The sequence below is a fragment of the Rissa tridactyla genome, chromosome 1, assembly GCF_028500815.1.
Source record: "Rissa tridactyla isolate bRisTri1 chromosome 1, bRisTri1.patW.cur.20221130, whole genome shotgun sequence".
NCBI classification, from domain to species: Eukaryota; Metazoa; Chordata; class Aves; order Charadriiformes; family Laridae; genus Rissa; species Rissa tridactyla.
Genome location: NC_071466.1, coordinates 19888198 through 19911734, shown reverse-complemented (window position 1 = coordinate 19911734; position 23537 = coordinate 19888198). Strand labels below are relative to the sequence as shown.

The 23537-nt window shown below is 38.6% G+C and overlaps 1 protein-coding gene across 1 annotated transcript in view; it reads left to right on the top strand.

The window, feature by feature from the left end:
- The window catches only part of GUCY1A2 (guanylate cyclase 1 soluble subunit alpha 2), a 182742-nt gene that overhangs the window by 20165 nt on the left and 139040 nt on the right, over positions 1-23537 (top strand). The window contains exon 4 of the mRNA XM_054203627.1: positions 10155-10873. Within this exon, the coding sequence (XP_054059602.1) occupies positions 10155-10873 (719 nt within the window). The remainder of the gene's footprint in view (positions 1-10154; positions 10874-23537) is intronic.

Sequence of the window (23537 nt, the reverse complement as noted above, 5' to 3'; positions counted from 1 at the left end):
AATAAGACTTAGTGAGAGCCACTTCTGTGCAAGAAGGATGTAACCACTGGGGTGTGTACCCAGAGCAATTGGCATTGCTGAGACAGGAGACAAGAATGAATCTGACTGTGATGGAGGCTAGAGAAACTATTGAACCAAATCTGGCTCTCAGTTGAGCGGTAACAGGGACTTGCTGTCTAGGGCTGGAAGAAAGTGTTTCCTTAAAGGTGCTTGAAGCAACCTCCTGCTCTCTTACCTTAGATAATGCCAACGTGATTCACCTCTTCTGACCTTCTAACTGCCTCTAAAATAGTCATTTGGCATTCCTTATTCATCAGAAGACAGCAAATGCTAAAATCATTAGTAAGCTTGGAAGATTGTAAGCATATGCTTCTCACCATGGTCCTGGTGCTTACGCTGCTCACAGCAAAGCGCTGGCTGCAAGCCGTATGCTCAGCTCGATGCATGTGATTTATCATGTATGAATACTGGAATTTTCCTCCTGTCAATCCATCACTAAAGTGTGACACCATCTTCCTGCAGTGGAAGGACCTGATTCTCCTCATCTCCTCGCTGAGTTGCTCCTGCTACAAGTCTAGACATCAATAGAGCTCCTCCTGCTTTGATCCACTGTAATTAAGGGAACCACAACCACCATGCTCACATACTGTAAACTATGTTTGATACCAGATCAATGGCACAGCTTTCCTTTGTGGTGACAGCTTCTGAGGCTGGAATATTTCATTTAACTTTGTATCCCTTTGAAAATACTCCAGATGCCTTTATGGTGGACTCTGCTTTCTTTATTTGGTACTTCCACACTTTTACAGTGTCCTTCATAAGCCTATCACCCAAAGGAAAAACAAGTGACAGTTTCTTGGAAGATGGGAAAAAGAGAAGAGAAATCCTAGCTTCTAAAGGGAGCCTTTGTAAAGTTCCTAGTTGGAAATAAAGTATTTCAAAGAATAAGCACTGGTATGTTTTATCCTGTTGACACAGATAATGCTTTTAGCTGGCTAGCTAAGCGGTGTTCAGAGCAGATTGGTGTTGTTAGTTTGAACTTATTTTAGAAATAATGATAAGAAAAAGATTCCTGTGATTAAGTATATTACGAGGATGACTACCACATTTCTTTTAGGTGACTATAAATTTATACTGAGGTATGTTAGAGAGAAAGATTATATCTGAAGAGATTTCTTATTTGACCTTGGACAAGTTTTTATTCTTTCTGTGCCTCATTTTCCCATCTGTACAATGAAGATAACAGTTTGGGTTTTTTTAATCCTTTAAACCATATGTCAGTGCTGTTCATATTTTAACCTTCTCAAAGCAGATGTTTTCATACCATTTGTACATTCAGCACTTTGAGCAATGACAGCCAAATCTTGTTTGGGACTGCTTTTGTCCCCATAATTTAAAATAATTTAATTTCAAGTAAGATTAGACTGTCCATTTTGACTTAATTGCAGCTAGTCAGAATAAAGCAGAAGAATTCCAGGTAGTTCCAAATTAAAACTTTGGTGACAGGAAAATAAGGATGAAAACTTTTTTTTAATTATTAGTCTGTAATTCCTACTGTAAGGAATTTATTTTGGGACATAAAGCCTTCATGACCTGTCTGCTGCTTATCTTTTGGGCAGATATTCTAGGTAGGTCTGTGGTACTAAGCTTTACGAAGCAATAGAGAAACACCCAGTTTCCATTTTTCAACTCCACTACGTACTTCTGTTACATCACATGATGTTTCGCACATCCCAAAGGCACAAACTAGATAAAAATTGTACTGCCTTCACCTCATGTCCTCCAAAAACTCTTTTTCAAACACTGTGCACAATGTAGCTTTGTGGAAATGAACTATTTTTCACTCTTATTTCAATCCTTCATACACAAAAAAAGAAAGGGAGTTTCATGAAGGGAGTTACCTGTTGTCCTTTAGATGTCACCAGTATTTTCTTTGGCGATTCTTTGCATCTTGATGGGGAACTCTGTAATCTGTCATAACTTTCATAGTAAAACTAATGAGAAATAATTTATATTCATAAATAACTATAAAAAAAATCAGTTGTGCAAAATTTGCAAAGCAGAAGTAGATGTTCATACCCAATCTTTAATGACGTGGAAGAAATGTTGTCTTTGAAAACCTCTTTGTGTATTAGACTACAATGTCTAAATTGTATGTACTGCAACACCATGTGATGTACACTGCATAAATAACACTTGAAACACCTTGGGTGCACAGCCTGAAGTTAAAAATGCACTTATATCGGATATTTGTTTTAACAAGGAGGCCTGGAGAAATAATTCCACCTATCTGTCCTTCCATTGCTTAAAATACAGAAAAATATTCTCTTCCACTTTTTTATTCAAGAAATTAATTTATACAACAGAATTCTTTTTCATCTGTTATAAAAATTTGGTTCCTAAAATCCTGCTACAGTTACCTTATTTTCCTTAAAAAATGCCCAGCGTATGTCAATGGCTGGTAAGTCAGCTCCGCATGTGGATTTAAATGTATTGCAATAATTTTTCCTGTTAGGCATTCTTAACTGACAGGTTAATAATAATGCTCATCCTCTTGATTTTGCTTCTGAGAGTGGTGTGAGGACTTTGGTCCTCTGTCATTTCTAAGTGAGTATCTTTCTGGGCGTCTTCCGTTTGGAGGATGATATGCCACAGTGGTGAGGATTGCTGAATGCCCTGGTGATAAGTTACGTGGAATCCCAGCCCAGAGCTCCATCCCATCAGGGAGATAAATCAGGTTTGTGGATTCAGCCTCCCCAAGACACTGAGGAGCAGGTGGAATCCATCGTTGGGTAGGGGTTTAGAGAGCTCTTGCTCTGGGTGACATTTGCTTGTCATCACCGAAGGAGATATGTGCTGTAGGCTGCTTTATATAGAGCAAATCACTTCATGCCTAAATATGTCTTGCAGGGCTGTTCCTTCATTTAGTGCAAAGGGCATAATTCTATAAAAGTCATTTGCTCTCTGTACATTTGTCAAAGTTGAAGATCTGCGTTTCCTTGATGAAACTTAAGAAAATCTCAGCTCTTACCCATATTCTGTAGTTAAAGAGGAATATATTTGGGATCATTCTGGTAGCTATTAAATAATAACAGCACATCACTGCTGAGAAATACTACATTTGAAGAGGCAGGAAATACGCTGAAAAGGAGATGCCAGGACAGATCTTAGTTTACAGTGAGATTTAAACCAGGTGATGTAATTGGAAAAGATGGACAAAGGTTTGGCACACTGACTGCTCGACAGGTGTCTGAAAACTGTAAATGTTTATATATTTAAAGTACGTAAATAACTATCACTTTGCTTTTCCTTTGAGCTAAGAACTGCAGATAGTCATTAGGATGCAACTAATTTAGGATACACAGCCTGATTTATAATTAAAGTTGTTGGTTTACAAATGGCATAAAAGGAAATGTTACATGGCCCAGAGGACTGGCGATACTAATGGATTTTAATAATACTTGGAACTCTCTCCTGGGGGGGTCTAAGCTATACACACAGGACTCCTACTATTTAGCAGATGTTACAGTGCACTGGCAATACAAAAGTAATCTAAACAAAAATCACATAATTCATGTGGTTTCAAATCTGAGATGAATACATCTAAATTAGAAAAGGACAAATGTTTATACCAAATGGTCTTAGACATCCCACTCTTCTCAAATCAGAGCTATTTATTGTAAGAAAGCAGATGAACTACCAGTAGATAGTGAGCAGTTTGAAGTTATGATGTACAATAACATCTTGTAGAAGACTATTTATAAAGTGGAAGACATTCTGGCCATGATTCATTGACTAAATGTAGGTGTTTACCATTATTTTAGGTGCTGTAAGGTATCCTGGGTGGCCTCTGTCAAACATTCAAAAATGTGTAGGTCTCCCTTAAGTCCCATGTCCTGGTAAATGTCTTAACTATCTGTTAGTCCTTTTGTAGATGTCTTGGATACCTTATGAAGACTCAAGTAGCATTAGATTTGTGTATTTAGTCAGCTGAATTGAGCCCTTTGTGAATGTGAGGAATTATGAGAGATGATTTTGCATTTCATGGGAAAAGTTTTCAGATTTAATTACAATTTTATCCTTTCCAAGAAGTGAAGTTCTGCTCCCCATGCCAATTCAAAGGCATATATGCTTATTTTAATGCAAAAGCAAATTAAAAAAACTCTGTTCTTATTGCCGTTTGATCTCTAGAGTTAACACAAAAACTGGATCTGCCTTATTTTTAGGAATCCCCAACCTAGTGATTGCAGTTTTCATTTAGTAAACCCTGTGCAAATCTAAGAAGTGAGATTTCCAAGATGTGATGGGAGACATAAAATGGTGATGTCTTGATTCAGACAGCTTGGCTTTGCCTGCAGAATGAGCTGCTTCTGAAAGTGTTATATGGGGAAAAAAAAAAGAACATTGCCTGTTCTTAATAGCTCAGCTGAGCTTCCTGTGTCAGTAGTTCAGAGGAGGATCTTTTACATGTATGCTGAGCACAGGTCATCAGGTCCTTACCAAGAGGCAGTAACTACAGTGATATTTCTAAGCATCATTTGTCAGAGGAGACCCTCACTTTAACAAGGAAAGAAAACGCCTCATTAAAATTGTATAAAGCAGGTATTATAGGTGAACAAGTGTGAGGAATTCTTTTAAGCAATAATTCTCATTTTTATTTTATGAAATCTTGAAAAATATGCAGGCCCTTTATGGCCCTATAAGAGAAGTGTAGTACACATTTTACAGTTGTGTCAAAACCATATGTAAAGGTACAAAATGATGTTACTATATTTATATAAAAACCACGAAAAACAATAATTTAAAAATACTGTCTGGATTCCCAGGATGATACACATTCACCATCATAATGAAGTAAGATCAAAGTCCTTTACACAGTAATTAGATCCTGTACTAGGCTCACTTAGGAGCCAAATTATTCATCTAATGTACCTTTCCGCATTAGTCTGTATGTACTGAAATCTTTTTTATTGAGAGAATAAACGTTGCTTTCCCTACCATCTTGAATTATGCTTTGGAATTCTGAACTGCCACCTGGCTGTCTGTCCAAAAGACTGTTTAAGGAAAAGATTTTATTCATGCCAAAAATCTGCTAATCCAAAACCATTTAAGAGGTATTTGCTATAATTGAACGTGGCAAAATCTGCTTCCTTCCACAGTATGAGTTCTGGAATTGCATATTGAATTTTCCCATTCCGTTAATATTTGACATTTACAGATTCTTAATGGGTATCCCAGAAAAAAGGTATTTTTCTATGCCAAAGGAATCAGATGCTGGCCACTCTGCAACCATTGTCTCCATTGTCTGATATACTTTAAGGAAGAACTGGATGGCTTGTAACTTCTTCTGCATGCTCTGCAAGTTAACGGATTACTTTGATGTTTTTATCAATTACATGCTTCATCTTCTATTTGTTTCTGAAGAGCCTGTGATTTTTGATTTTCTTTATGGGAACAGATTCCTATCTAATTTCTCCACTTTGTAATGTACAAAATACTTAGAAATACTGTATTAGTTCCTTGACGTTTTGTAGTGGGTTTGCAGTTTACAGCAACTGCTGAAAAGAAAATGAAGAAGGACCTTTTACTAGCATGTTATTACAGGATGAAGTCATCTATTTCTGCTCCAGTTCAGTGAAATACTTAATTTGTACTTTGAGCCCATGCTAAAAGACTTTGGTAATTTTGAATCTGGCTCACAAGTATAGGATCTCTTCTCTAAATGTCTTCGAGACACATTTTCACAGGATAATCATAGACCTTTATAGTACTTTTGTCATAGATCCCAAAGTGCTTTGTAATGGAAGCCCAGAGCAATATCTTCATTCTATTGTTGCTTTGCCTCAGTTTCCTTCTATGATGTTCATATTTTATTTCTGTCCAGTATGGGCTAGAATAAAAATGACATTGTAAGAAAATGTAACAAAAAGAAACTACTAAGGAAAAAAATTATTAGAGTTAAGACATGTGATTGGTGGATTCAGTGGTAGGAACACAGTAGATGATAACTTTCCAAGGGGAAAGTAAATTGAGACTGATGATGTTTTAGAATTTCATTCAGTGTATTAGTAGAAGGTTGGTAAATAACAGAAGCTCAAAATAACAAATGGCTTAACTTGGTCAACAGCAGAGAGTGTTGGGATGAATTTTGGCTTATTTTGTATCACTACTGTTTAGTGAAATGTCTTGGTGAGACTAAGGAAGACTTTTTTCCTACTTACTTATTGCAAGCTAGAACCCATTGTGAATCTTTATCTGTGGTGGTCGGGGTCATGCATGAGGCAATATGGGAGTGCAGTGGCCTCTACATTTGGAAGTGCTGGGCATGGATACAGGTCTCAAATATTTAATTTTTTTTCTGGGCAGCTGAATGAAAATTTTTATTAGAGGTCTATAGTGGAAAAGAAAGAATGGAAATGCCAGCTTTTTAGAAAGGAATAGCGAATCATCGATTTTGATGAACAGAAGTTGATGCACATTTTCAGTGCCATCTTCAATTTGAATTCTTCCACTGCAAAATCAAAATGAAAACAAAATGAAGATGCAGAGAAAGAATTTAATGTCAGATCGGTTTGAAAAGATTATACTGTTTATGCAGATGTATAACCTGAAGGTTATAAAGAAGATTATTTTGAAGATTTTATTTCTTTTCTGAAAATAAAAGAAAAACCAGAGGAAATACTGAATAAGTTGGAGCTGGAAATAATACCGAATGTAATTTTTAAAGATAATAATTAGCCTGTGGAATTCTCCAAATTCCGTAATGTATCCACTACAGAGACAATGAGTTCTGAGAATTCTTGTAATGAGCAGGTTTTTCTATATGTAATAAAACTATCTCCTGATCTGGTACTTCCATCCATTTCAGTGAATAAGCCAAACATTTACTGTAGCAATTAGGGAGGAGCTTCCTCAAAACCATGTTTTTTCATGATTTTCCATCAGATTTTACAGTTTTTCTATAGCATCTGATACCAATCACTGCTGAGGCAAGATTTCAGAGCAGCTGAATAGCGATCTGATGCAGTCTGACATTTTCTCTCCTTGTGATGATGATGGTAATTTCTATTGTCTCTTGAAAGCTAAACAGATACAAATATAGAGGAAGGGGTAGGGAGAAACTCCACAGAAGATAATCAAAAGATCGAGATCATTTATATTGTAGTAAATGAAAATGTCATGATGAAATATATACCGAGTTAATGTTAGGTGAGTGTGTGCTTCTGTTCATCGTTTGTTTCAATAGCAGAGGCAGGAATAAGTCAGTAAAAATACGTATGTAGTATTTTGTCCAACTTCATACAAGCTCATCACTGAAGCTAAGAGCTTTGTAGAAATACAGAAAAAAATAGTTTGCGTGTGTTTGTATAATAGGAATTTAAATAAAGATTTTTGATTTAAAGAAAAACCATTGTGCTTCAAGCAAAAATTGGCCTGTTATTAGTGAGACTTAGGAATAAACTTCCCCGATAGCTACATTATACTTGTTTGTTTTAGAAGGTTGGTTGACTTTGATTTTCTCAGTATCTCATAGTGTCTATTATTAGAGAGAAAATTCCCAACTAAGACAGACCAGCCGTTTGGTTGAGTTTGGCTATATCCATTTTTCTATTCTGAGCTAATCTAATTTTCTGCTGGTACTGTGTGCAACTCAATTCAAAGCTAAAATGTTTTTAAAAGTAGTGGCATGTCCTTGAGCCAGGTCATTGACCTGAATTTCATAGTATAATTCATGTTGCTTGGAGTAAGTACCTTGCATCCAGATTGAACAGCCAGTCCTCCAGGGCAGACAATAAGACCAGTCTAAGACAATCAGCAGGAACTTAGGCTGAATACTAAGATACAGCTCCCGCTAATGATAACGACACAAGGCTTACACATGTAGCAATAAAGTACACAAGTGATCAGTTCTGCATACCCTATTTTCAGTTAGTGGCACCAGGGCAACTGACCGTTTTACTGTAATTTTATAATACACATTAAAGACAACAAACCTATGCTATCACTTTGGGCAGCTTTCTGGGATGTCACTCTAAAGCTACTCTACGGAACCATGAGATTTAAAAATATGGCTATATGCTTCTGTATACATATGAATATAATAATTTCTTAGCTCCTTGCTATTAATATCCATCTATGAGAATGTTATTGGTATGGCTTAGAATTTAATTCTTTTTGTGAGTATTCTTATAGTGAGTATTTTTATGGAAGATGTTACAATACTATGTTATGCAGACGTAGCGGTAATGAGTCAGGAATTGGCACACTGTCCTCTGAGTCAGGATATTAGGGGGCATTGTGTACCAGAGGTACTTTCTTTTGGCTTAGCCACAGATCTGACCATCTGTGGTCATAAAAGATCCTGGGAATATTTTTATAATAACCTAGTTTAGTGACCAAATTTGATTATGAGTAATGGCATTTGAAAGAACTTTCCCAAATTATTACTATTACTTCTTTTGTAAAATATGTTTTGTCATGTTGTCATGTTGTCCTGTTTATATATGTAATTTTATGCTTTTTAATCTGCTATTAATCATATTGAAGGTCCAAACAAAACTATCGTTGCAGGTAGTTTGCAAAGCTGTGGAGGGCCCAGATCCCTTGTGAATATTGATCGTTACAACTATGCCTGTGTGCAATAGGCAGTTCAGACGCTGCCTTGGGATGATCAAAGGTTATTGTCTGCAAACAAGAGATGCACGACTTCTTCTGCCCACAGTTATACCTCTTGGACATGAAAGTCACTAATCGTACTGTTCTTCGAAATTTAAAAGCCTACAAGCAAACTAAACAAACAATGAGAAATTCAGTGATCCACTGTGATCTTATCAATGTTATAAAGCAAGCTGAACGCATATTAAAATAAAGGGCCTGTTGTGCCCTTAGGAAATAAATAACCGCCCTTCATTTCTGTTAGAATTCAAGATAAGTTTTAAGGTGTTCAAGTAGTTGACTGAAATAGGATTTTATTTCAATACACTGGAGGAACTATGTTGTTAATTCTTATATTAATTTCCTTTGAAAACACTTGCTGGATATTTGTAATTCACATACAGATGATTCATACTTCTTTTTCTTCTATTACAGGTTAGAACAATACAAACTGCTTAATTTTGTTACTCTACTATGTGATATGGGGATTATATACAGATGAAACTTAACAAAGCATGTCTTCCCTAAAATAAGACAGAGGCAAATGTTTAATAACCATCTCAAAGCTATTTTTTCTTAAATCCTTAAAATGGTAAATAACAAACCAGAGTAGGATTTGATACACATTTTTATCCAGGGGCTTCCATTACTGATATTTTTTCATGCCTTCAGCAATACCAGCCTTACCACCACTGTAAATCAAAACCTTTTGAATTTCTGTGATGGAGACTTGAAGTGACGTTGTGAGAAATCACAGAGCTGTCCCATCTTACTAGCAGTTTAGATCACTCTAAGCAGGGTTTTTTTTTAAAAAAATGGGTGAGGGTAAAAGCCTAAAATAGAAAGGCTTTGCTTTCCTTTGCAAGCAACAAAAAAGAAGTAATTATTCCTTCGTATCTTCTGGCAGTGCCCAATAGCTATAATGAGAAAAGTATTTTGTCTAAAAAAACAAAACAAAACCCAGAACCCTCCTCCCCCAGCTACTAAAGTGTCACCTGACTGCAGGGCTTTACATTGCTTACTGAAAGCCAAAGGCCTGACTTTGAACCCCAGTAGCTTATTCAAGAGCTGGATCCCTCACCAAGGCAGTGAACAGAAGGGCTATAAAAGCAGAAACCTCATTTGTGGCTACGTCAACAATGGCAGGGATGTACCCATGGCTGGGTGCATTCACATAGTGGACTGCATGTGACATGCAAAAGTCCAGGAAATTTTAATGTATTCTGGCTTCCAGCAGGGAAAAGGATACAGGCAAGTGTAAATCCCACAAGTAGCTGGCTGGGACACCAAGCTGAAAGCATGAGGAAATAAAATGACATGCAAAAATGGCTTCTAGGGTTATTCCCAACCACCAGAGAAAACAGAAGTCCTATGGGTAGGTATCCAGTGAAAAAGCCACTCCCGCTGACTTGGAAAAATACTGGGCAAATAGAGAACAAGGGGAAAATGTCACACAGTAGCAATACTATGTTGTTGATCGGTGTCTCGCTGTCCTATAGGTTTGAAGTTTGAGGAAATGCGAGAAAAGTTTGGGGAGGAATTCTTCAATATCTGCTTTGATGAGAATGAGAGAGTTCTTCGAGCTGTAGGTGGGACCCTTCAAGACTTCTTCAATGGCTTTGATGCTTTGCTGGAGCACATTAGAACTTCCTTTGGAAGACAGGCCACCCTGGAATCCCCTTCTTTCCTATGCAAAGAGCTCCCTGAAGGCAATCTCATGCTTCATTACTTTCATCCACATCAGATTGTGGGATTTGCAATGATGGGAATGATAAAGGCAGCAGCAAAGAAGATTTACCGCTTGGAGGTGGAAGTAGAACAGGTGACTAATGATAAGTTGTGTTCAGAGGGGACGAACACAGGTAACTGCAGCTGTCTGACTTTCCTTATCAAAGAACATGAAAATGCAAATATCACAAAAGCACTTCCACCGGGAACTTCTCAGTCCCCCTTAGACCTGAGGATTAGCATCAGCACCTTCTGCAGAGCTTTCCCGTTTCATCTGATGTTTGATCCAAACATGCTGATTCTCCAGCTTGGAGAAGGTCTTAGGAAGCAGCTCAGATGTGACAGTCATAAAACTCTGAAATTCCAAGACTGCTTTGACATAGTTTCTCCTAAAATCAGTGCCACATTTGAACGAGTTCTCCTGAGATTATCTACTCCCTTTGTCATTCGGACCAAACGTGAGGATTCTGACTCTGAAAATAAAGATAAGGTAAGAACATTAATTTGGATGGGGATGTGTGTATATGTATGTGATGGGAGAGGATTATTTATTCAGAGAGAAGCAGCTCAAGTCCTGTGTACTCTGGAAAGCTCACACACGCTTTGCAAACAGGGGCTAAGTGGTATTCCCCAGCCAAGTGAATATCTTCCTAAATTAGTTATAAGCTTTGCCGGTGATGTTGGAGCAAATTGTGACATTGCCATTCAGAAAATGCTGTGCTGTGGAATTGAATAGTGCAGTGTAAATCAAAAGGGTGAGGAATTTTACAAAATGACCATATCTAATCCTTGGTTTCACTCCAGCTATATTATGATAACAATAATAGTTATTAAGCCATTTACTAGGGAATAGCTTTCAGTATGTTTTCTGAAAGACTCTCACTGCAGGGTTCACACTGCCACTTTACTATATCCTACTTCCCTGTTTCAAAATGGTGCTTTCCTCTGTGGTTCTTCTTATCTCTCACTCTGCACTTGAGGGAACCAAAGCTGTAAGTGGTACCAAGTAGCCCTTATGCCAGTTTTAATGCTTTCCAGACATTGAAATAGGCACTTGTCCTCCTACACTGCCTCTTCCCTCAATGTTTTAGAAGAGAGCTACCTTAACTAGTCATCCCCATGTTGAATTCAGCACATCTCAGGTGAGTAAGGTGAGAACATGTCTTCTAGAGTGGACCTCTCCAAATTTTGGATGGAGTTTGTCTCATTGCATATCCTTGAATTATGGGAAAGCTTTCTGGTGTGAAGTTGGGTTCTAGCTTTATGCACCAAAGTACTTGGACTTAATGCTTACGTTGAAAGCCTATGTGCGGGTGCCTTGGAAATACTGCTGCCCGAAGTCAATAAATTATTGATTTGCAGGGATTTTAAGAGAGAGCACCCAAGGATAGTCAATCTCAAACACACTGGATACTTAGACACCTAAGTTCTGCCTATGGGTGCCATGTTTACAGTTTAGGTGGTCTGGATATAGCTTGACAAACTCCACTCTGTTTTGCTACCTACACTGGGCCAGAGTTTCAGAAAGACTCCCATGGTAACTGCATATCAAATTCTGTGTTCTTTTCAAAATATAGCCACTTCTAACAGCAGCAATCTTTCCAGCTCCTCTTTGGCACCACTCTTTGGCACTAATAAACATGTTTCTGCTGCATTTTCCCCTGGAAACAACATGTTCCCCCAAGAGAATCAAAATAGTGCTTCTCATTTTGTATGTATTGATGTAATTCAAACTATTTAAAACCAAATAGGAGTTTATTTTTCAGAATCTGTCCTCAAAGTCACTCTAGTCTTTAATTATGAAAAGGAAGTGTTGTTTGAAAAGTTTGGAGGTGTTGGCTCTGAGTTATGTTTTGGCACAATTGTTTCTGTTCTGAAAGAGGCTTGTGCTGTGCCCCTTCCTCCCTTGGAGCCTGCCCATCCCTCTCAGTCACCTTCCCCTGCCCTGGGACAGACTCACAGCCCTTCCACCAATTTCTGTTCTTCATGAATCTGCAGTAAATCACTCTGAAGAGGAAGAAGGTTTGGGGGGGTCGAAGTGCTTTAATTTTTTTTTTTTTTCCCTATCTAATTACGAGTTAAACAAACAAACCTGGGCAGGTTTCATACACTTGTGGTTTGCTCATAGGAGAGGTGGCAGGGAGTGGAGCTTGCTGGAGGCAGGTTTTAGCAGCCAGTTTGGGAAGCAACTCTGATTTCAAAAGCTTGTTCTCTACCATCAAGCTGTGCAGCTCTGAGTGCATCCTTGCATCATTGCTGTGGTTTGTACCGTGTGTTGTCACAGGTGGGTAATGAATCAAATCAGTCGTGTGCCCAGCTGCCACTCAGGAGAGTGAGTGACCCTCTCTGTCGTACACGTGTTGAGTCGGAGCCTGAACAACAAGTGTCAGTACGAGCACCGTAGTAGCAATTCAGATTTTCTTGAGAAGCAGGTGAAAGGGAATGGCAGTAAATGCTTTGTCTGCCAGCATTTAAGAGAAAAATTGTGTCTTAAACAGTAAGGTGTAAATGAGAGACAAAAGGGTGATGGCAAAGTGCAAGGGATCTGAAGTAAATGATGTGCTTGCTGCAGGCATAGGAATTAATTTGAGAACGTCAGTTTAGCTGGAGTGGTATTTTCTTCTGACTCACGTGTTTTGTAAGTACTTTCAAAAGTTTCTGTTTGTGAGTAGTTAAACGAAGCTCAGGATGTGATGTATTTTGCTAGATACTCCCTTTTTTTCCAAAATGAAAGGTTGCACAGATTCAGAGGTTGTTGTTGTCTTGCTTACACAGATTTTGAGAGGAGTAACATGGCAATACTGTTATGTCACACTCAATTCCTTAATATCTCCTGGGTAAAAAAAAATAGACTGAGCCTTGGGAACTGCGTGCTGTATTATTTTCCCAGAGCTCATGTCAGTCACGTAGCTCATTTTGCAGTTTTTTTCAGTTTGCGAAAACTTGTTTGGAAGTTGAGTATTGGGCAGGTAGGTCAGTGCCGTAAGCATGACCCCGCTTAAAAGACAGCAGTAACTGACTTAGATATTTCTCTATTTCTCTGCCACACACCTCTATTCAGTTCATACTGGGATTGCAACCCACTTGCGGCTATTTGTCTTTTTTTTAGAAAATTCTGACTCTGCAGTAACCTCAACACTTTTCAGACTTGGCAGCTGAATGGATGTGACCCAGACAACTCTGCTGCAGTTTTGAAGCTGTTCAGATGTCTCAGTGGTTCCTCAAGAAGAAAAAAATGATTTAAAAGGCTTTGCAATGAACAGAGGACCTTTCAGCCTCTCTTCAAAGCACTTTTATCTTCATTTCAATACATAAATTAGATCTTTTTTCAGGCTTGCAGTGAGAAAGAATAACAAAACAGCTTTCATTTAGGCCTGACACCAGCTCTGTGTTCAGATTAAAGACGTCACAAATCATGATCTTTCCCTAACTCAGCACGCAGAAGCAAATTAAACAAAAACACCTGTCCTGACTTTCAGAGTGCTTTTTTGTAATTGTATAAATTTATTATGTCAGCAGTCTGACTTCATTTGAACTTATTGTAAGTTTGCAACTAAACACACTTGTAAGTCTGTGGAGAATAAGAACTAAATTGTACAAAATAATCCGGGATAAGACAGGATGTGATGGTTTACTTCCATCCTTTCTTCCCTCCCTCGTTCTGTCCTTCCATTTTATTTTCTGCAATGATCAAGTTATCCACACAGATGCTTTGGGTTTTTTCTTGATTGTTATGTAAATTCAAAATTGTCTATATGAACAATTATGAATGTCTTTAGATCAGGTTTCCCAGTATGCATACAGCTCTTTAGGTGTATAAAAGCTGAATGTGATCAGCCTCTGAGGTTTCCAGTTTTCCCATGCAGCTAAATTCTTATTATTGTTTATTGCTTGTAGTATGGTACTACCCAGATGCTGAAGGGAGTATTAGGGCTCTGTTGCTCTACTTCTTGTACAAACATTCTGTTGTTTTTCACATATCACACTAATTTTTATTCAATTTTTTTTTGTGTGTTTAACCAGAGAGCTTCACTTGCATGCAGTCACGTTTCCCAAATTTTGGGTAATATCCCTAAATAACAAGACCACAAATAATGCTGGTTTTCACTTCTCTGAGAAAACTCATTCTACACCTCTCTCTCTGGAAGCAATTATTTATTGCAACAATCAAAAATACATCTATTGTGGCTATTAACTATTTGGGATTGATGGCTTGTAAGGTCACACGTGGTTAGTACAACTGTACTCCAAAAGAGTTTGATGAAAGTTAGTGAAGTCACATATGGATTAAGATATAATTTAAATTGAGAGGACTAGGTCTTAACTTGTCTGATGGAGTGCTCTGAAGTCCCTGTCAAGTCCATCATGAAGGTGCTGGCATGTGAGGGAGCTGATGGTTGCGCACTGGGACACAGAGGGGCAGGAACTGCTTTCCTTGAGGCACCTCACAGTTGTCTGTGCTGGGTCATCCTGGCCAAGTGACCGTCTGGGAAGCACCACCGCTCCCTCCCTGGCAACACCTCCAGGTGTTTGCGCAAAGCAAATGGGGTGTTTGCACCCAAGTCTCTCCGTGACTCTCTCACCTGTGCAGGGAGTGTGCCGACATGACTGTTCCGATGTTTGACTTTGAGCACTGCAATACTGTGTGGTACTATCATTGCTGTCTCCCATCTAAGCTTCTGCAGGACTTTCACTTTCATACTTTTCCAACAGAAGCCAATTCCTCATCCCTGTGAGTCACTTGTTTTTAAGGCAGATCAACTTTTACCACGTCTCTTTATATACGCTCTTTGTTTTCACAGAGCTCCCCAATGGGTATTACCTGATCCTGCTGACTGAATGATTTTAAGCATTTCTCGAGCAGCCTGATACCTTCCCCATCACCTTAATGGTGAGACTTGCACAAATCTTTTTTAATTGCCACGAAGGCCACATTTCAACTTTTTTTCCCTTTGTCTTTTTTTTGCAAAGAACGAGACAAAATGCAGCCGACAACCCAGCAATAAGTTGCTTATCTAGTGTGAGTGCAGGTGGGCCGCCCTCCCACTATTTCTTGACCAGGCAAGGCTGGAAGCTCCTGATGGGTACTTCCTGAGCGCAGTCATTTTCTGACTGTACTAATGAACAAGGCCATCTGAGACATGATGTAAATACTTGCCTCCTTGACAGTGCAGTGAGGTGGCTGGAGCTGCTTCACTTTTTGGCTGAATGGGAAGACAAGGACTGACTCTCCTGGTTTTCCTCCGCTGGCTAACGTCCTCCTCATGTGCCACTCCTATGCCATAAGCACTGGGCCGACTGAGAGGAGATGGGGATGCCCTTGTGGGGATCCACTGTGTCCCTGGGTCCTTGATCGGACCCAGTCCTTTTAGTGCACAGATTGACAAGCCCTGCCAGCACTGGTTTGTGGGTGCCTTTCTGAAACTGTGACTTGGCATGCAGTTGGCAAGAAAGTTGAAAGTGAATAACGAAAGAAATTATTTGGTTCCCTGCCAGATACTGTGCAGCTGTATACGGCTGCTCTTCTGCTCAGATTAACAGCTCTTTTCCACCTTTGAAATAAATCAGCTTTTATAAGGATACTTACTGGCCTTTGACTTACTGTTAGGCCTGTGAACACTTTAATTTAGAGAATTTGTCTAAGAATAAAGCTGGCACCTAGAACTGCATTACTGAAGGTGGTCAGAATTTCTCTGGTGGAATGTATTCTCTTTAAATATGCTATTTTACTAAAATCATAACTTCCCCAGGAGTTTGGCAAAATGTGTTCTGGAAAATAATTTACTTTTCTTTTGTTACAATATTTCATTCAATCATGTTAGATATAAATTACTTTTTGTTAGGAAAAAGTTTTCCATTATAAATTCCAATACAACATTTAAAAAATATGAACATTGGGTTTGACAAAAAGAATCCTCTGAAAATGTTATATTGCAAGAAGTTCCAAATGCCACATATAATTCAGATTTTCAGGAAACACCAACCCTGTAATGGTAAAATGTCCAGCAAAACGGTAATGTCAGTTTTTTATAGCTCTACTGATTGTGCAGGCTGTCAGAGCCAGCGCCTCATCTGTTGTCAGTGGGGAGGAGAGGTTTGTGGCAGATGAGCTAGACCGCACCATCAGGGATTTGTCCCAGTGTACTGATTTAGACAAATGCAAAATAAATAAAAATAAACCAGTCCAGAGCCAAGATTAACAAAACTGTATCTGGAAAGTTGGATTCTAAAGTGTATAGATAGACATGTAGTAAATGGCCAGATTTTTAAAAATGCTTAGTAATATACAACTGTTCATTTAAAAATGTAGGCTGATTCAGTGGGAGCCAGTGGGAATTTCCCCTCTTCATTTCTACTGTTTTTTTCATCTAGTCCTTCTTCCATGCGATGAGGTAGTGCCATCTCTAAGTCAAATATTTCTTTTCGATCACTCAACTGTGTATTTGCCATGTACAATCAGATCAAAAGTCCATCCAGTCCAGCATGCTGACTCTCACAGTGACCAACAGACAATGCTGAATGAAAAATATAAGAAAAAATTTAAGCCTGCAAGTGCTCTTTTCTGCAATACACCCTCGCAGCTTCCAGCTCTCCCGGGATGAAAGAGCATCCAGGATGTTGCACCTGATAGCCTCCACAGGACCACTCCTCCATAATTTTCTCTAGCACCTTTTGAACCAGGGGAAATTTATAGTCGGCTTCTGTGGCATCCTGCAGATGTAAGGTCCACTGTTTACTAGAAACTGTGAAGATGAGACCTCTCTGGTTGGTGGCCATTTTCAGCCAGGTCTGTGAGCACATCATATGCAGAGTGGAGCAGCTGGCAAGGAAGCCTGTTTGCCCATTGATTCAGCAGAGCACTTTCCCATTGTGTTTGTTGACCATTGGAAACTGTATGAAAATAACACTTTTTTAAATCCAGGAAGTACATTGTTCCCTTTTTTGTAGTGACAGTCTAACCTTTATCTGCTACTTTTTATTTTTATTCTGGACCCACTGAATTAAATGAGCAGTCCTGACACTGGCAGACTAATTTAATACCCATCATACACAGTCTTGAAGTGTTGTGCTTTTGCTCTGTTATTGTGTTTTTCCTCCTCTCCTAATACATTAAAATGAAGCGGCCTGAAAGTCATTCTAGCATGAGGGACATCCGTCACTTATGATCTAGGAATTCTAGTTTTTCCCAGAGCTGATTTATTCATAGTCAGTCAGTCTTTGACACTAGGCTCCCATTGCTTTGCAGGCTCCTGGAACTCTCAGAATCAAATTCCGTCTTCTGTTTCTGCTAATGCTAACATCCCACCCGGTCGCTTGTCAAAATGTGTTTGGACTTTGACGGTGTTCAAGGTGAATTGGATTGGCTGGCTTGGCTGCTTCTAGAGACTGTGATGGATCATGAGAAACAATAGATGACATGACTTTCTTATCTTACTAGCAGTTGTGCATCGGAGAACTTTAATAATACTGTGACTTTAATAACTTTAATAACACTGTGAAACACTGGGCCCAGAATTTTTAATATTTCTTCTTTAAGACAGGCCAATTAAAATGCCATTTTAAAAATATTTTCAGTGATAGGACTAAAAAGGAAGTGTAACAATCTAAAGATAAAATACTCCCTTGTCTTTTCCATTAGCTGAAAACCAAAGAAGCTGTTTGGAAATTATTTTGTTGAGTCAAGTGGCTATTAAAACAATTTGACTCCATGGTGAACTCTCCCCTCTTATTATTTGTATAATTTTTTATGATAAGGAAGCTGCTTGCACATGAAAATGTCCATCTTTCTCTCTTTGATTGAAAGCTTTGAATGGGTTTCTAAATTACACTATGTCATAACCTGAACAAAAAAGTACATTTCATTAATTTTTACATTACATAATGAGAATACTCAGGCACAACTCAGTTTGATTTTCAGGAATGCATTTTTTCTACCTCCCTCTTCTAGTGACTAAAAATTAAGTATTGGTTATTCACAATACGTTTTTATCCTTTTCCTCATTTTCTTATGCGAGTTCTTGAGTGACTGCTTTTCATGGCATCACAGTCCTCTAATCTGAATAGGTGTGACGTAAAAAAAAAAAAGCCATTTTCCTTGGGATAGTTGAATTAAGTGACATTCAGTCACTCTTTACCTTCCTCCCTCCTGTCCTGGCACTTGCAACTGGACAATGCGTAGTCAAGCTAAGGCTTCTTTTCTCTGTCTCTTTGCAGAGGCTAAAGTGGCCTTAGAAAGAAGGGGGAAAGCCTGAGTGTCTCCCTGTCGGTTGAGTGGGTTTTGTGCATGAGGTCCCACAAGTGCACGGGTGGGAAGTCAGAAGGTGTGGGAACACATGGGTTTGCCTCTGAGCATAAACACTAAACTTATTGCTTTGAGGGGCGGCAAATGCAAGGCCTGGCATTACCTATGTTGGCAGCTTTTGGTTGTAAGGTCAATTCTACCCAGCAAATGCCAAAACCTTCTGCTAACCCTGCACCTGGAGCATGCTCCTTGCCTGAGAGCAAGCCTGAGTTACTCCAGGTTGCTTGCAGAGTGGCCCCGAATGTCCAAAGAGCCCAGGGGGTGGAGAGGAAGCTTTCGGCTTTTCCCCTTCACCTTAAATTTTGTCTTGAAACCTCAAATTAGGACCATGGGATTCCCTTCCGATTTGGTTTTGAGTGTGGCTTAGTAGTTTTGGACCAGTTTTCGATTATTTGGCTTGGGTCTTCCAATCCTATCTCATAAATATCTAGTCTCTTGAGTTTATATTGTAGTTGACAGCATGGATTGACTCTAAATATGTTAATTTACTCATGCTCACTGTGCATGAAACTTGTCCTGGATTCTGCATGCTTTATTTCCATGGAGGCAAAGTTCTGAAGTTCTGAAACTCTCCATGAAAGAGGAATTTCCCTGGTGTTTTTCTGGGCCATGAATCCAGGCAGAATAGACAGCTGACAGAAAATTACTTTGCCTGTGATTTGCACCCGGGTTTGATCCCTTGTATATTCTGGGAATGTAGCTTAATCAGACATTGTAAATTTTGGAGGTTATAAGAGTCAAATCAAAAGAAATACTACTATGAAGTAACACCTAACTTATTTAGCATGTTGCCCCACTAGGAATAATTAGCAGTAGCATGAAAGAGTAAGATAATAGTGATTTGCAAAAGTCAAGACTTATAAAAGTGACCTGCAAAAGCCAGGTGCTGATTTGCTAATACTTAGGCGCAGTGTTTCTATTATCTTTGAGCAGCAATGGCAACCTTCATGGATGCAGAGTGGAAAATGGTGTGACGTGAGTAAGTTTGACTAGGTCACGTCTTGCTGCCTTTTAGTCTTGCTGAAGATATGCGATATTTACTCTGTTTTCTCCAGAGTCTTCCAAGGGCAGTGATTGACAGTCACAATAACAGCAGATCACCTATTGCCAGGCAGGGGTCCATGCCAGCAGTTCTAATCATCGTTTCAGCACATGTTTTGGAACGGTGAAAGGGCGTGTTGAAGAGCCAGGAGTACTCGCTCAGGAAGGACAAGCCTTTCCTTTGCAATTCTTTGCACTGCTGAGGAGGGAGTCATCATTCAAGCATACAGCCCAGCCAGGCAGACCCGTGGTTGGATAACTGTGGATTCGCTACTCTGGGAATATTCCTTTGTCACATGCTAAGACAGAAGTTATCTCAGTAATCAATGTGTTAGACGTAGGAGTTACATAAATCACAAAAGTATGGCTTAGAGGGAACATAGAGATGTGCCCAGGTTCTTCTGCCTGCCCCATCATTGGGAAAAAAAAAATCCAGAGTTTTGCAATGTGCTGTTTTGAGGATTCCTTAAATTTTGTAGTTTGTCTCATTCATCATATTTTTGAATATGTCTTTTAGAACTGCATGTATTCACATTCTCTCTGGCTAAAACTATCTATGATACATTTCCTTTTAAAAAGTATATAACGCCCCCCTCATATCATCATGTTTAAAGAAAGTGAAATGAGTTAACCCATAAAATAATATTTATATAATTTGTTCCTGTCACTAACCTTTGGCTTTTAGAAGTGAGCACTTAGAATGAGTATCTGAAAAGAAAATTAAATGTTCTTCTTCCACAGAGCCAGGACAGGCATGTAAGATATTCCTAACAAATAATTTTCCTCCTGTATTAGTTCAAAACAGAATAAACTTGTTCCTCTTTGCTGATTGCAAACAAGTAATAAACATTTGGTACTTTGACACCTCAGAAAGAAGTAAGGATTTTAAAATTCAGTCTCAAGTGAGAACACATTTAAACGTTACTTTGAACATTTTAACCAATGCAGTTTCTATCACCTCTTGTGTGAGTTTTATGTATTTTATGATACTTCTTCCTCTATTTCTTTCTTTCTAAGAACTGGAATTGATCGTATTGTTCACACTGGACAGCAGCTTTTTCTGTAATGGTTCTCAGTCTACTGTGGGACCACTAGCAGAGCAGGGTCTATGCAGTTCTATCAGGAATATAAACATATTTCATGTTAATTTTCACGCCACCTTTTTTTTTTCTTTGAATATTTAGAGATTGATCCAAAGATGTTGTGCCTAGAAAAGTCTCTTATGTAGTTTGATCTGCATAAATAAGGATTTTACCTATTAATTGCTATGTCTTTCCAACAGCATTTTCCTAGAAATATTCCTGTGCTTTAGTGGAATGCTGTTGTGTCTGAATTTGTTAGGGTCTGATCATGTCACGTCTCAGTACTTCAGTCTAGCACTTCCCTCCTCAAACACTGAACTGGTAGCTTTAAAAACGTCTGTTCTGGTGAAAGTACAGGTCTAGGGGATCCTCCTTAAGACAGTACAGATAATATTATGGAAGTGTTTAAAAAAGATGGTTTACATTGACAGGTTACAAAGAAAACTGCTTCTGAAAAAATTGTAAAATAAAAGCTTAGAGCATAAAAAAGATTTGGCCTGTGCTGTGTTTGGGAGAGTTTGAAGAATGACCCCAAATTTGCAAGCAATCTATTAATAAATCTATTTTAATGGACAAATACGTTCAAATTGAGATAAATTGTGAGGCCTTCCGTTGTGGCTGTTGAAGGATCAATACGTCTGTCACAAAACAAAAGAAAAGGCATGCTCAATGGCTTGAGGAATCAAAAAAAACCTGGGCAGACTAGCTTCTTTTTCATTCTGTGTGTGATGGGGGTAGGCTCCTCTGCAACATCTCAGCTCATTCTGCTGTTTTGGTTCTGTTTGAGAAGGGAAGATCGTTGACAGTGAGACATGGGCCCCAGAATAGGCATGAGGTGTGAATCAGTTATGTGCCCTCCTTCCACGGATGCCAAGGATCTTTGCCGCTTATATTCATCTTTTAATCCTTCCCCTCATAAATAGTGTTGGATGACTTAATTTGTCAAGTGGCTTCTCCTCATCTGCATGACTTTGCGTAGAAAGGAATAATAAAACTGATCTTATATGATACAACACAGACTGATTTCTTATATTAGTGTAAAACTTTCATGGGAAATGCCCAGTGAATTCTAAATTAATTATATTTTAAATGTTTTACTTAAATATAAAAGAATTGCTGCAATTTTTTGTAAAAACCTTGGTGCTTTCTGCTTTGTTACCTCAAAGATATGCAGCAGAGGGAATGTTTGAATTGATTAGCAGAGCCTGGGGATAATTCTCAGCTGTGCTTGCTGTGTCTCAGAGTTCTTTGCAGTTCAGGTTTTTGGATGACTCCCCTGTGAAAGTACTTTCTGCCTCCATGGACATTGCACCTGGCAAAAGTCAGGCAAAAGGAATGAAGAGATCTCCTTTTCCCAGAGTTCTGTTATGCCAATAAAGGAGAGCTACCAAGAAAAGAACAGAAGAGGCTATGTTTATTTCAGCTCCACTGAAACCCAAGGGGAAAAATACCAGTGCTCGGCAAATATTGAAGGAGATATTTCATATTCGAAGAACTTTGATTTTTCAGCTTCGTTGAATTGTATTTAATTTTTCATTTTAAATGAAAAATATGCTATAAAAATACTGACTATGGCAACAATGTTAGTGCTGTGCAGACAGGCAGTGTTGCTTAATTTTCATGTGAAAGAAGCATAGAACATATCATTAAAAGGGGATGAAATTTTTTCACTCATCTCAGTGGACTGCTGATTCAGTCTATTTCCTCTTTGCTCAGGAAGGCTTCAAATTCAGTTATTGGATAACTTCTGTTCTGTGTCTTGAATATTCAGTTTCTGGCATTTGTTCCTGGGAATATGGGATAAAATAGCTGAGAATATTTTCTGTCAGCCAAAAATGCAGAAACATCCGAGAGGTTTCCTAGCTATGTTCAGCTGCATCAGAGGGTCCTGAAAGGCTTTTGGAGCCATTTTGGGTGATGGGGAACTCCCCAGAGAGTTCTGGGGACATGGGAATAACACTGACAAATCCATAAACAGTATTTAAAAATAACTGACTTATTTGCTCTGATTCTGCTTTTTCCCATAGTGTCATATAATCATATATGGGCTCGCTTAATGCGATGAATACACCAGGGTACCATACCAGACTAACAGAACTTGAAGGACCATCCTAGTAGCCCACTGCTTGCACTGTTCAGTAATCCCAAATTTTTTTTGTAGAATATTCTGTGAAACAACTGTAACAATAAAAAAGCATTCATTCTGAGAGTATTGCTGTAGTAAGGTGTGTCCAAGAGTATAAAAGCAAAGAGAAGTGCCAGCGGATGTGGTCAGGATCTCCTGACCCCTGACTGATAACATAAATCAAGTTACAATTCTAAATTAAGTACATCATCCTGATACTGTGGGATCAAAACCTGTTACCTTTGCTCGGGATAAATAAGATGTTACTTCTCGATTTGTCTTAGTAGTTATCATCAGCCCAGTTTCAACAGGATTTCTCTGGGAGAAGGGGACTTATTTTGAGTAGGAGTAAGGAGAGCAAAATAAAGTCTAATTTGACATTAAATGCAGAAAATAAATTTGGTGACTGCTCCTACAAATGTCTTGAGCATGAAACTCTTTTGGTAACAGAAGCTGTCCATATGGCGTGTTCAGGGAATTAGACTTATTTCTAAATAGGAGGCGTTAACTTCGTCAATACTGTATCACTGTATTTCTTTTAGTTTAAAAGGGAGGCAGTCATAAATAATTATTTTCTTTTTTTAGAAAAAAATAATTTTTGTCC